Genomic DNA, 15,465 nt, shown 5'->3' with positions numbered 1-15,465 from the left:
GATATTATAAAGAATAAATTCTAGGAATGCATCTCAAGTAGAGGTGGAAAATAGAGTTATAACATACTGTTAGATTCTTTCACAGGTTGGTGGTGCAGATGGGAATTGTTGGCCTTGTGGGTAACTGTTTAGGCGGTAAAGAGGCTCTACCGAGTTACCGCGTAAACAGTTACCCGAGGGCTGCAGCTACAACCAGTGATAGAATCTTTTTCTTGCATACCATATTCAAGAAATAATAATAAGAATAAAATCAATCGAACGGCATTCTATTTAGAACTATTTCTTATGGCAGCGTATTAAACAAAGCGCGGGAAACCAATGTCCGGAAACAGGAAATACTTCATGACAAATGTCAGAACAATGTACTTCTGCATCCAAAGTTTACTTCTGCACCCCAAGTTTAGCTAAATTGTGTACATCTGTCAGAATAATGTAGAGCTACTACTGCACCCAAAGTTTCGCTGAAATGTGTATAGATCTGTCAGAATAACGTACGACCCCAAGGTTCTTTGTAACATTTGTAGATCTATCACAATATCGTACAACTGCACACCAAAATATCAAAAACGTTAGATCTACAATTTTTACATCACCCCAAAGAAGTATATTTTTATAGCTCTTTGATCACCCCGAGGAACCTCTAGTTTTCAGAAACAGATAAAAGGGCGTTGAAGGTTAGTACTAGAAACTAAGCGAAAATCCAGTAACCTTGCGCGTTCCATATCTTGCACTAAACTTCAATCAATGCGAGACATTCTATATTTTCTGAACTTTGGTTCATCAAGCGAGTATCAAATGTTCTGCCGAAAGTGCCAGGATAAATGCTTTTAAAAGCGGGTTATCATTCGTGATACAGTTCATCTATATACAACTTTGACATGATCTGATGACTAAGTAACGTTAATGGAATTCCACTTTGGTTCTTAACATGATTTAAGAAATAATTTATAGCAAAAGTGTTTTCAATAATTTCACGAGGGCGCAGCCAGAGTTTAATCTAAAACAGTAGATAAAATATAGTAGCGGTCGCAACAAAAACATTGACGTCACCGCACGTAACTTGACGTCATTCTAGCGTAAGAGTGTTTTAACAGAGAAAAGTATATTAGAATATTGAATATTGTTCTTTTTTTCTGTATCAGCTCAGATTTCCAACAAAAATACTTTTACAGCTTTTATTTTCAAATTTTATATAAAAACTGACCGCTTCCCTCAGTGGTACATGTGGGGTTCGAATCATTTCAGGGAAGAACATAATGTCATATCCCCTCCAACTAAAAAAGAAATCGGCTCGGTCTTTGGTCATTTGTTTACTGCTAATTATTGCATGACTGCGGCATTTTCCTTTGAAGTTTTGTGTTTTCTAAATTCTGGTATCGCCACGGTTAGCCGTGCTCTAAATTCCGTTGCACACAGGTATCGCTCACAGTTTTCTCTGTCTGGGATGCACATAAATTACTAGTAGCAAGTGTTGCTGTGATAAGGTATTGAGAATGATAAGCTATTTGAAATAATTTATTACTGTAATTCTGTAATTTAGTTCTCTACATCTTGATTTAAAACTTGATTTTATAAATAACATAAAAATATAACTGCAAAAATGATTATGATATTCTATTCAGTTTAAAAATTTAAATTACGTTTCTGACAAAGCTTTACAATTATGCTCTAGGTGTTAATTTCATTGATACGTGAAACCTTCTGCTTATCAGGTTTGTTGATAAAATTAGCCACGTGGGAATTGTTTACATTATCTATTTCTCCAGGGTTCGTGACCTCGTTAGCGCCCCCCCCCCCCCACCCCACTGGCAAATTCAAATTTTAGCAGTTAGTTTAAATTATTTTTGAAACTCTATTTCACAAATTTTTGTTTTAAAAATAATTACACCAATTGATAAAGAATGTTTCAATTTGTATTTATGCATTTATTTTATTACCTTTTTTTCAGTAGGCCTAGTTTATTTAAAATTTTGAAAAAAGGGATCTCTGATGTGAAGCATGCATAATTTTCCATCTTCTAGCTTTTATATGGCAGTTAGGGGTTTATCATGAAAATTTTCTAAGGGAGGCTCAAGAGGGGAAATATCTTTAAATATTTTAAATTTAAGATATTTAAAACGTGTTCAGTTTACTGTTTTTAATCATGCAATAAATCAGTTAGACAATACATACGCGTGTGTTACCGGCGAGTATCATCATGCTTGGGTGAATCTCAGGGAACGTAATTTGATAGCAAACTCGCCTCTGCGAGGTTCGTTTGCTACCCAGATTACGTTCCCTGAGATTCCCCCGCGCATGATACCAGCCGGTAACACACTTTTATGTATTATCTAACTTATACATGTATATACATGTATAGGGACAATACACCTTTTTTGTGTGTTTAACGTCCACAGAAGCCTGCGGGAAATGTTTGTGACCACACCTGAGGAGGATCGTGATCTTTTATACATTCCTTCTGATCAATTAAGCAGTTCATTAAAAGTTATTGAAAGGGTTCTTTTTTTTTCTATGGCAGCCTCTAAAAGTGACCAGAACCATTAGAACAAATCTAAGAGAGGTCCATGTCACGATGCAACAGACCAAGTTTGGTGATGATCCATCAAACAAATCGTGAGAAGAAATCGTTGAAGGGTTTCTCTATCTTTACCTCAAACTGATCAAACCGCTTAATATATGTGAGAGAGAACCTAATTAGAATACTCCTCACCAAGTCAGTCAAGTGGAACAATTTGAATAAAATTGAAAGGAGCTTACTAAGATGCTACAGATCCAGTTTAGTGATGATCCATCAAGTAGTTCGTGAGGTCAAAATAGCCCTTAAAAGGAGAAAAGTGTCCCCATTTAACCAAAATAATGATTATCCACAATAGTTTAAGATCAACGTAGTAGTCCATCAAGAGAAGTCATTTAAAGGTATTCCAATTCTTTTGCTCTAGTGGCCCCTAAAATGGACAAAGTGTCCCCATTTGAGTAAAAGTGAGAGAGGACCTTAAACTGATGCAACAAACCAAGTCTGATGAAGATCCATCAAGTGGTCCATGAGATGTTTAAAGGTATTTCTTTTTTTAGCAGTAGCGTCGCTAACATGGGTCAAGTGTCCCCATTGAAGAAACACGAGAGACTACCTTATAATGATGCGACAGAACAAGTTTGATGAAAATCCATCATGCTTTTCGTGAGAAGTTGTTTGAATTTATTTCTAGCTTTAGCTCTAGTGGCCCCTATTCAAACAAATTTGAGACAGGGCAGGTAATCACATTTTTAGCCCTAGCTGCCTCTGAAAGTGGCCAAGAAGGCCCATTTGAAAAAAAATTGAAAGAAGACCTTACACTGATATTACAGACTAAGTTTGATGAAGATCCATCAATAAGTTGTTAAAAGGTATTTCTACTTTTTGCTCTAGCAGCCCCAAAAAGGGGCCAAGTGTCCCCATTTGAACGAATTTGAAAAAAGACCTTAAAATAATGCTACAGACCAAGTTTGTTAAAGATTTATCAAGCAGACCTTAAAATAATGCTACATACCAAGTTTGATAAAGATTTATCAAGCAATTCATGTAAGTAAATGGTTTAAAGGTATTTCTATTTTTAGCTCTAGCGGCCCCTAGAAGGATTCAAGTGCCCTCATTTGAGTAAAATTGAGAGAATGCCCTTACACTGATGCTACAGACCAAGATCATCAAGATTAACATTCTGACCAAGTTTGATGAAGATACAGTCATAATCTATTTAATCTTATTTGGGTTTAACGGCACACCAACACAATATAAGTTATATGGCGCCAAACAGGACTACACATTTTGGTTTCATATCTCATTTACATCGAAATAAAAACCCGAGGTATGGAATCAAAATTTGCATACCTGCTGGAATCATAGAGTTACAACAAAACCAAGTGTTAAGAACCTATTAGTCACCTCTTACGATCATGCAAGGGTAAGGCAGTGGTTCCAACTACTTTTCATACACAGATCGTCCCAAAACCACATGGGGGCAGATAGTCATAAATGTGGCTTCTAGATTGTTAACAAGCTTTACTTTTGATTTGACCTGGTGACCTAGTTTTTGACCGCACCTGACCCAGATTGAGACTTAACCTTATGATCTTTAAGATTAACTTTCATAGTGTTCACTAGCTATTCTTTTGATTTGACCTGGTGACCTAGTTTTTGACCCCATATGACCCAGATTCCAATTTGGCCTAAAGATCATCAAGATTAACCCACTGACCAAGTTTCATGAAGATACAGTCATAAATGTGACCTCTAGACTGTTAACAAGCTTTTCCTTAGGTTTGACCTGGTGACCTAGTTTTTGACCAAAGATGACCCAATATTGAACTGTTCCAAGATTTTATTGAGGGTAACATTCTGACCAAGTTTCATTAAAATTAGGCCAATAATGTGACCTCTAGAGTGTTAACAGTCAAATTGTTGACAATAGACGGACGACGACGGACACAGGGCGATCACAAAAGCTCACACTGAGCATGAAGTGCTCAGGTGAGCTAAAAAGTTGTAGAAAGGATTTTCTTTCTTAACTCTTGCAGCCCCTAAAAAGAGGCTAAGTGCCTCTACTGGAACAAACTTGAGAGAGACCTTACCAGCATGCTACAGACCAAGACTGGTGTAATCCTGACTGATAGTATCAGAAGAGAAGACGTTTCAAGTAGAATTATCGACAATGGACAAAGGATCATCCACCTTAAGCCAGACGACAAAGCCCCATCAAAACAGCTCACCTTCACCTTTGATTCAGATGAGTTAATAAATTGTATTTAGAAGTATTGTCATTATTATTTTAATAGGTGACTAGGTTTCAAAACTAGAAAATGGGGTCTCTACAGTTTAAATCAAGTTATTGTCCCCAATTTTAAAGCCAAGAAGACCCATTAACAAACTTGACCTACATCTTATAAAACTGCTCAAGTTTCATGAAGAGCAAGTAAAGAAATATGGCCCTTAGAGTTAACAAGAATTTTCAAAGATCAAGTGACCTACTTTTTTTACCTCAGATGACCTAGTTTCAAATTTGACCTGTTTTTCATCAACCCAAATGTGGAGTGTTAACATCTAGTAACTTATTTAACAACCATTTTTGACCCAAGATGACCCGCTACTAAACCCATTTTATGGATTTTTCTAAAAGGAGGCAAACAATCTAACCAAGCTGCACCAAGATTGGACCAAAATTGTGACAAATAGTGCTATAAGGACAAATAATGCACCAAGACACAAAGCAATCTTTATGATAATTTAACAGGACAATGAATAAGAATGAAATTCAACCTGCACTGCAAATGATAACAACATCAAATATGATTTACTTTATTTACTTCATTTTCTAAAGTAAATTCAAAATATAAATTTTGTTTCATAAATACAGTCCTTTTCGGTGTAATTTTCAATGACACATCAACTTTACAACAATAAAATTAGCACTAGACATAAAATAAACAAATATAAGATAAATAGCATCTTATAAACCATCAAATTATTGGTAAAATGTATCAAAACACCTACCAGGACGTCTCTACTCTTATCTGTCTGGGCCATCCTGATCTGTCAGGGGGACTCAGGGCAACTTGAGCTCATAAATTTTAGTTTGCTTACACAAATAAAACTAGAGCTGCTTTTGAGAAAAGTGCATGTCTCCCGCAACTGCCTAATCATCTGAATAGTAAGTCTTTTATATACTGTTTACTCACAGAAAATATACCTTTGACAGTTTTGGAGTAAGTTTTGAAGTAAGCGGCCTATCGGATAAGTTTTGGAGTAAACAGCCTATCGGTAATTCAGGGGCCATAATTCTGAAGTGCCTGGGCCGATTTGGCTAGTTATCGAACTTGGCCGAGGCCTAATTAGCAAACACATTTTGTTCAAGTTTGGTGAAGATTGCATGAGAGATGTTCAACTTAAAGAGTGCGGTAAAGATTTGTGACAGACACACAGACAGGAGTAAATCAATATGTCTCCCACCACAGTGGTGTTGTAGACATAATTCCCATTCATCCTACCATTTAACCTTTCAATCCACAATTTCAGATGTGCAATACCCGTTCTAGCCCAAACAATGAATGTTGATGCAATTGGAGTCTAGATTTCATAGTATCTCAGTATTTGTACTGTTCTCCAATGCTGGTGACACGAGTCAGATACACAGATACAGTATGCATATAACCAGGGAAGTGACGGCTACTAACTACACTATCATACAAGAGGGCCATGATGGCCCTATATCGCTCACCTGTTATCACTGCACTTGAGGACAAGAAAGTCCACAGAAAAAATATCTAAGTACAAAGGACAGGAACAACAAAGGGAAGGAATTTAACCAAAAAGAAAAAAAAATCTTACAAGGTATAGATATGTTAAAATACACCTAAAAATTGGAGGTACCATCCATGTTGTACCACAGAAAACTGGTCTTGTGTTTTCCCTACGGCCAATAATAAAAATGTTACTAAAATAAGCTATTTATAGTAACGTAAAAGGGAAGTAATTAAAAAAAAAAATATTGTAAGTGGACAAAAGAAGGATCTGCCAAATAAATCTGTTGACATAAATGAAATTTCAGATCAGTATCTTCATTAGTTATGGAGATATAACAAATTTAATTTGAAATAAAGGGAGGTAATTTGACATAAAATCAGTCCATAGTTATCTACCCTGATTGTGTCAGTCCAACTAATAACAATAATGAAATTTCAAATAAGTCCTTAAGTACTTACTGATATAAATCCATTTTGATTACAATCAGGGGAAGTAATCAAATATAAAATAACTCTGGAACATATGATTGGATCTGATTTGTCATGGAATCCAAGATTTATTGTTGTTGAAGATATTTTGGAAGTTTGTATCAAATAAAACCATAAATGAAGTCTCTATATGGCTGCAAAAGCCAAAATAGCTAATTTAGGACCTTTAAGGGGCCATAACTCAGGAACCCAAGACGGAATCTGGCCAGTTGAAGAAAGGAAGCAAGATCTTGTGGTGATACAAGTTGTGTGCAAGTTTGGTTAAATTCAAATCATAAATGATGCTGCTATTGTGCAGACAAGGACAAAAAAGCTAATTTTGGCCCTTTCAGGGACCATCACTCTGGAACCCACAATGGAATCTCGCCAGTTCAAGAAAGGAACCAAGATCTTATGGTGATACAAGTTGTATGCAAGTTGGGTTAAAATAAAATCATAAATGAAGCTGCTATTGTGCAGACAAGGTCAAAACAGCTAATTCTGGCCCTTTCAGGGGCCATAACTCTGGAACCCATAATGGAATCTGGCCAGTTCAAGAAAGGAACCAAGATCTTATGGTGATTCAAGTTGTGTGCTAGTTTGGTAAAATTCAAATCATAAATAAAGCTGCTATTGTGCAGACAAGGTCAAAATAGCTAATTTTGGCCCTTTCAGGGGCCATAACTCTGGAACTCATAATGGGATCTGGCCAGTTCAACAATGGAATCGTGATCTTATGGTGATACAAGTTGTGTGCAAGTTTGGTTAAAATAAAATCATAAATGAAACCACTATCGTGCAGACAAGAAATTGTTGGACGGACGCACGAACTGATGACGGACGAAGGGTGATCACAAAAGCTCACCTTGTCACTATGTGACAGGTGAGCTAATAAAATGGCTATGAACTATAATTTTATAAATATGTAATCATTACCGGTAATGTATCAAAAAGGATTTATCACACAAGGTTGTTTTCTTATTAATTGTTCAACTGTAACACTTATCCAGCACAAACAGATTACCAGTAATTCTTAAATCAAACAATGATCTTTTCAACAACAAACTTATTCCAAATGACAAAAAATGCCTTTACCAATACCTTTGCATGATATGGACCAAGATAAATTTAAGCACATCCAGACACTGTCCATCAAAATTTAAACAAATGAGATAGATCAAGTTACTCAATACTCGATCCATAATAAATTATTCACTGGGACAAAAAATTTTTTTTCAGGTTTACCTACCCAACTTAGCAAAAGCCCCAGTGGGACGAGGTATTTTAAATGGGGAAAAAAATGCAAATGAAATCTGACTTATGCAGCAATGACATTTCTGATGTTCTGTTTCTACCCTACCTAAAAATTTTCAGGTGTTACCCAAAACCAACAAATTTTTAGACCCTTTCTCAATATGGAAATCTACATTATATACAGGCTCAGAAGAATTTGAGCACATTTAATCAGTTGAAGTATGTGACATTCATTACAAAACTAAAAAAAATTTCAGCCTCGGAGATGTTTATATACAGTAACTGTTACAGATCTCCATGCTTAAACTGAACCCCATACTGAAACCTAACCTGAACAATGCCAAAAATCTGTCATGCTACAATTTCATAAATTCAAATGCTATGGACTCATCTTTTACTTCAACATATTTCTAATAATTTTTTGTGTGAAAAAACAACAAAAAAAGCAACAAGAAAAACATTAATTAAACCATACAACATGATTTGAAGACAAATTCTACATAATTTCATGTCGGTATCACTGTCTTAAACATTTTGCCCACCATGGCAACTGTCATGTGACAGGTATTCTTCACACGGAAATCAAATGGGCAATATAAAACTAATTTTTTTATCTGTGATATTAGACTTTCTATGCCACGTTTTTATCAACTTTATTGAAAATGTTAATGTTTTATATATGACTTATTATAATTCCTAAATATTAATAAAACTGATATCAAATTTGGAATTTAGAAATACATTCTAGCCAACTTTGTGTTGTCATCAGTTTCTCAAAAGAATTTGTGTGAAATGTTGCAGTTCAGCACTAGTTAGGTAAACAAATATGGTTATAAATTAATCTGACAGCGAACATCATAAAATAAAACAAGCTTTGGCCAAGTCTCGGTAGCCAGAAATACCACTGAAAAACATGCATACAGATAGTTACAAGCAACCTTGTATTGGCTATGTTATAAACAGCAAGTTCATGAAAACAGTACATATTAAAATACAAGACATCAATCTTATGCTACCTACAAAAGGTAACATACATACTGGAAGAACCCATGATAGTACCTTCTTACATGTAACTAACATTTTATTTGTAACATTCTACCAAAAAAAAAATATTTAGCTGAACACAGATCACTCAACAGGAGCCACAGAGTATTGAATAATATTGCAGCTGCTCATCATAGTTTCTAGAGTACAAACTGTATTTGGAGACCAATCCCAGAATGCATAACTTCCACTCAACAGTTTCTCTTAATTTTGTTTTTGTTGGGTTTAACACAATCACAGGTCATATGGCGACTTTCCAGCTTTGATGGTTGAGGAAGATCCCTAAGTAACCCTTCGTGCATTATTTCAGCACGGACGGGCACTTGGGTAGAACCACTAACCTTCCGTAAGCCTGCTGGATGGCTTCCTCACATGAAGAATTCAATGCTCCAAGTGAAGCTCAAACCAACATCGGTAAGGGGCAAGTAATTCAAAATTAGTGACCTTAACCACTCTGCCATGGAGGCCCCTTCCATATCTTTAGCGCCAGAATAAATGTGTACAACTTTACACTAGTTTATAGTTATTCCTCACAACAACGAATAAAGTCTACCTTGCAAATATCTGAGATGTTATACAAGTAAATGCTAAATACTTTAACCCTTGGATGATATCAGACTCCTTGTACTCCCTAACTGAAAACTGTAAAATTATGAAAACATTTATTAATATGAATGGAAGTTTGAAAATTATTAACTTGTTAAGGTACTTCTTGCAAATTAATTTGACTGAAACCCTTTGCAGAAATCTTGGTACAGACAAAAGAAATGTGACAACATACTTCCAGGTAGAGTCTATCAAATGCAAATGAAACAAACACCATCTTAACAAGATCTATTTTACATTTTTAATACCAATCTCTGTTATCTAATTATTTTGCAATTAAAATAATTTCTCTACATGTATACCATCCCGTTTCCATAGCTGTTACGTCTTTCTGAAACCAAACACTGACAAACACACTGAGATCTGTCCTTTCCATTAACTGCACGAACTGAATAACCCAGCAGCAAAGACACAAAGTTCCCCGCCGACACAACTTTATTATAAATTATCCCTTGCTGTCTCATTTTAAAACCAGACACACTGCTGTTAATATATTCTCAAGACATACTAACACTCGTCTCATCTACGTCCATTCCCGCTCCTGCATTTATTTCTGGTACAACTTGTTGAGATTTGATCTCATCAAGACCATGAGATCCTGAAGGTACCATTTGATTTGATTCTGATTCGAGATTATGTGCTGGAGGTATATTTTCACCATTCTCCACTGGTGTGCTCTGGTTATCGTCCCAGTCTATTTTAAATCTTGTTACACGAGGATTTGTTGCAAGTATGTTTCTCATCAACTGTAAAATAGTTACTCATATTAATGAAAGTATTAATTTAGATATAAACAAAAGCTGTCGCTAGTAGTGACAAATGCCCCCAAAGTGTGCCCAAGAATGCTACTGCTGTCTGCCAAATTGTGACCTTGACCTTGACCTAAGAGATCCAGGTCATTGACACGACACACCCTTGGGATTAGATGAACATTTGTGCAAACTTATTTCAAAATTCTTTCATGTGCCAAAAGATATGGACCGGACACGAAATAAAAATCACACCATTTTATGACCTTGACCTAAGAGACCCGGGTCAGCGCGACACACATTCTCAATATGGTTAACTTTCGTGTCAAATTATTTTCAAACCCCTCTATGAAAATTGAAGCTACAGTCCAGACAAATATTTACACTGACATGGACACACAGTGCGATTTTAATAAGCCCACCTTCGGGGGCATAAAAATGATATAATCTTATTATTCTCAAAGTTTTTTCGATACTCTTTAATGAATACCAGATTTTTCAGTGTTTCTATTTTTATATTACACAATACCAGACTTATACAGCACACTTTCATGATAAACGCGCTCAAAGGTACAACATACAATGGTGGCAGCCACTCAGGACACTAAATTCATCCTCTACCAATAAAGGCACAGAGGGATCTGATCAGATGGATAGAGTGAGAAAAAGCCCCAAGAGCATAGAGAAATCTTTCAGATACAGCCTTGTCCAGCCAAGTTTCCTTTGCGAATAGACAGTCTGGTTCTGTAATGTGCCCACATTGGTAACACGACTTACTTACTGGTATCCTCTCTTTTACTAACCTTGTCATATTGTGGTACAGTTGGAGGTTCTTCCTTCATCTCTGGCTCATCATACTCATTATTTACGTAATAACCAACACGTATAAACTCCTTATTTCTATAGGAACATGTTAATAACACAACTGTCACACCTACAGCATCCTGTAGTGGTATTTTACTTGTATCAGGAGGAGTTGCCTGCAATAAATAAGTTGATAATTAAACAACTTTGACTTACTCACTACCATTATATATCTTTACAAATTTTGTACTAAGGGTATACATGTCCTAAGGCCATAATAATTGTTTGGTATCATCCCAGCCTACCTCTGATCTTTCACGTTTTTTTCATATTTTGTCAACTTTAACTGACGTAAACTCTACCGTATAATTTGTTTTTAGTAAATCCAAGCTTGTCAATTTTTTGTGTTTTCATACAGGATACTATCAATTATCAGAAATAAAACAAAAATCCTCCACACAACTCCATTTCATGAAAAATTTGAATGATATCTAGCAATTATTTAATAATGGACGAATGTTAAACTTATTCCTCAGTAAGGAATATATTCAATTACATTTAATAAAATAACTACTTAGATTAAAGGGAATTGTCCCAATAAAAGAAAATTATAAGTTTGGTATAAAATTGTACATCTCCCCCTTAACATATTTCCATCGTAACCAAACACTGTTGTGAATAATCATCTGTCATAATTATATTTCAGCTGTTTCATATGGTATCTTATGAATATGATAACTAAAGTACTCTCTGTTTTCTGTTGTTCTAATATTCAGCTGATAAGTGAATATATAATATTCCATAGTGACACTGTTACTAATACATGCTGTTAACCCGACCAATGTTAATTTTCCATCACACTTTTCACCCCTTAAATAGAAATATATCAATGATTTTTTTTCACATTGTACATTACACATGGAACTGATAATACTTAACATTACCTGAAAAACGAATTTGTGTCTGCCACCAGGTACTGGGCCAACAAGTATAGTTTCTAAAGTCTGGTCAAATTCCTCACTTTCTGCAGCTCCAACATAGATTATTTTCCACTCCAGATCTGAAAATTAGCAGAAAATTCAAATAGGTACTACTTTAAAAAAGAATTTAAAAGAAAACCCTAATCTAGAAGCGCTTGTTTTGGGGTTTAACACTAATTCAGAGAAGCGCAAATTGGGCATTTATAGGGGATTTATCCACGGGGCAAAGCGCCGGGGATGAAAATCCCCGCGACGACAACGTCCGTATATAGTTATTCGTCTTCGCTGTTTGCATATACTGAGGCAATTTTTTCGATGTTTTCCGGTTCCGGTTTATGTACACGTCGCAGACTGGTTGTCTGCATGAACATCCGAGCACCCCAAAACAGTCACACAAATTTGTAATCCGCGCCAACATGATTCTTTTACTTCTTTTTCGCAATGAAAACTGTACATGCAATTGAAAAACACTTGTAAAACAGTAAGGAAGTGTTTGCGCCGTCAAGTTTCTGCGTGGAGTGCAAACAAATAAAAAATCCTAAAGCCAGTGCGAGAACGCGGTGAATCATGTCATCATCACGGCTTCCCGTAAATTTTGCAAAGTATGATATTCGCTGTAAGAGGTATGATGACACTAAATGTAATTTATCACTGTTAGTGTTATAGCGTAGTTTCACTTTCTTTTCGAGTGCTGAATATTTTTTTGTAAGTGGACATATAAAAGATAGATCCCCATGCTAGGCAGTGCCTTAATTAAAAATAATCACTGTACAATCGCACACACCTACTACCTAGTGTGTATACTCCTTTCTCATGGTACCGGGGCTTCCATGATACCGGTGTAAACAGTTTTCTCGCGAGACTTTTATGTTAGCCCCGCCTACTGGATGTTGACCTACTTAGCAGAGTAAACCAGAAGCCACTCTTCAGTATCGCACATTTTTTTGTGAAAATGTCAGGATTACTGATGCTTTATTTACCTTTTAAGAAAAAACATCTAAAACATGATTTTTTCACCTTTGGTCCCCACCCCATGTGTCAAAAAACATCTGTATTTCGTGTAAACAATGTTTATCATCTGGAATTTTTAGCGAAAATATCGTCTGACAGAATGCTGATGACGTCACAAAACCGGAAGCCATGTTGTTTCTATATTTAGGCCATTTCTTAGAAATGAAAGTATGGCAAGCCATTAAGGCAAAATTAATGGAATTACAGCAATATGCAAAATATAATGATACCCAATTAAGCTGATATATATATGGGTCTGTTATTTAAAAAAGATTTTAATGTATATTCTCACAAGATATCTTTGCTACTCTATAATATGGTATCTGGTGAAATTCTTGCCAAAAATTTTGATAGATCTAGGTCTAAAAGATAAGATATAGATCTAGATATCACTTGGAAAAAGTATGTCTTTGGTAATATGCACCTAAATGTAGGATTGTTCCGTGTTCTTTTTGTGTTTAAAAAAAACTTTTGAAATTTGTCTGAAATCTTAGACTGTAAACTTACCTGAAGTATTGAGAAATATTAATATCATTGTATATCAGGCTTTCCATAGTTTACACCTTTTTATGATTACTGCACCGGTATCATGGGAAACAACTTTGACTTATCAGATTTCAACATGGCATCATACTCATCGGGAATTAATAAACTATAACAAGATAATTAAAGTTTTCAATTCATTATAATATTGAGGAAGGATGTAGGAAGCAGCAAAGAAATAAACAAGAGCTGTCGGAGGACAGCAACGCTCGACTATTTAACAGCCTTGTCGCTTGAATGAATAAGAAAGTCAAAAAGGGGCATAATTTAGTAAAAAAGTAAAATAGGTTTATGGAACCTGCATAGTGCTTATCAGCTCATGACAGTGGACAAGTGTATGAAGTTTCAATCCATTCCCATTAGTGGGTACAGAGATACCAGCTTACATATAAGAATTTAACCCAAAAACTCCGAAGTTGAAAAAGGGGCATAATTTTGTAAAATGCGAAGTTGAGTTATTGACCCTTTGCACTGCATGTCATATCATGACAGTGAACTAGTGTGTGAAGTTTCAATCCTTTCCCATTAGTGGGTACTGAGATACTAGCTTACATACAAAAACTTAACCAAAAATTTCTATGTTGAAAAAGGGACATAATTTTGTAAAAAAGCAAAATAAAGTTATGGGACCTGCTTTGTGCATGTCAGATAATGACAGTGAACAAGTGTGTGAAGTTTCAATCCATTCCCATTAGTGAGTACTGAGATACCAGCTTACATACAAAACCTTAACCAAAAAATTCTAAGTCGAAGGGGGCATAATTTTGTAAAAAAGCAAAATAGAGTTATGGAACCTGTGCAATGTAAGTCAGATTATCACAGTAAATAAGTGTGTGAAGTTTCAATCCATTCCCACAAGTGGTTACTGAGATTTACATACAAAATCTTAACCAAAAATTTCTTAGTCAAAAAAGGGGCATAATTCTGTAAAAAAGCAAAACAGAGTTATGGACGAGTCCAATAGCTCTACTATCCTATGAATAGTCGAGCTAAAAATTGAGGTGAATTGTTTTCTTTAGTTTCGTTTGTTTTGCGCACGTTAAGTACCCCGGTATCATGAGAAACCAGGCTACAATTTGTTACTAAATTATCTGCGAAGACCTCACAAACTGACAAAGTTTGTTTATTGCTACCAAAGGTTTGTTGCTTTCTGACTATTCATAAAATAATTATTGGCTTATTGTTATAATGGTACCCCCTTTAAAGCTGATAATTGCACAATATATATATTTATGAAAGAAACAGCATCACATCTCAAAATTTTATTTTACCTTCGCTAAGATCCTCCAGTGCTTCAAATGTAATTTCAAACTGAAAGGGATTGAGAAAAGGAGAAGGATTATCGAGCACAACGACATTGACTATATTAACTTTTGCCATAACTTCGAAAAATGGATTTTTTTAACAAAAATATTATGCTTTGTGGAACAGAATGGCGCGAATGAATGGCGACAACTTACATTTGTTACAAGATAAATGATTGGCTAGTACTCCGTATTGAGTTCTTTACATGACCTCCGATTGGTTTATATTGGCGACGTACAGAGGTATTTCCGGTTCCGGATTTTGACAGCTGCACATTATCAAAATAGTACAATATTTTAACAAGGATTCTTCAAATGTAACGGGAAACTCGTTGTTACTTTGGGTATATATTAATGAAAATATGTTTATTTGATACTTTGGCATTGATAATCTGACATGACAATCCAGCAGTCTTAACAGAAAACGTT

The 15,465-nt window shown here is 35.4% G+C and overlaps 1 protein-coding gene across 1 annotated transcript; it reads right to left on the bottom strand.

The window, feature by feature from the left end:
• Window positions 1–5,318: 5,318 nt before the first annotated feature.
• Window positions 5,319–15,190, bottom strand: LOC123524851 (histone chaperone asf1b-B-like). Its single transcript, XM_045303369.2, has 4 exons — window positions 15,004–15,190; window positions 12,143–12,258; window positions 11,198–11,374; window positions 5,319–10,391 (listed from the first exon to the last, which is right to left on the bottom strand). Exons 1-4 carry the CDS (start codon window positions 15,110–15,112, stop codon window positions 10,143–10,145), a joined length of 651 nt encoding a protein of 216 aa, XP_045159304.1. The 5' UTR covers window positions 15,113–15,190; the 3' UTR covers window positions 5,319–10,142.
• Window positions 15,191–15,465: the final 275 nt, after the last annotated feature.

This window comes from Mercenaria mercenaria, chromosome 3, assembly GCF_021730395.1.
Source record: "Mercenaria mercenaria strain notata chromosome 3, MADL_Memer_1, whole genome shotgun sequence".
Classification (NCBI taxonomy): domain Eukaryota; kingdom Metazoa; phylum Mollusca; class Bivalvia; order Venerida; family Veneridae; genus Mercenaria; species Mercenaria mercenaria.
Note: the sequence above shows the minus strand (reverse complement) of the source record. Positions and strands in the feature narration are given on the sequence as shown.

Coding starts and splice junctions, on each gene's coding strand:
- LOC123524851 (XM_045303369.2), bottom strand. CDS start 15,112: ATGGCAAAAGTTAATATAGTCAATGTCGTTGTGCTCGATAATCCTTCT. Junction 12,259..15,003: donor ACTGGAGGATCTTAGCGAAG/GTAAAATAAAAT, acceptor GCTAATTTTCAG/ATCTGGAGTGGAAAATAATC. Junction 10,392..11,197: donor CTGTACCACAATATGACAAG/GTTAGTAAAAGA, acceptor ACTATTTTACAG/TTGATGAGAAACATACTTGC.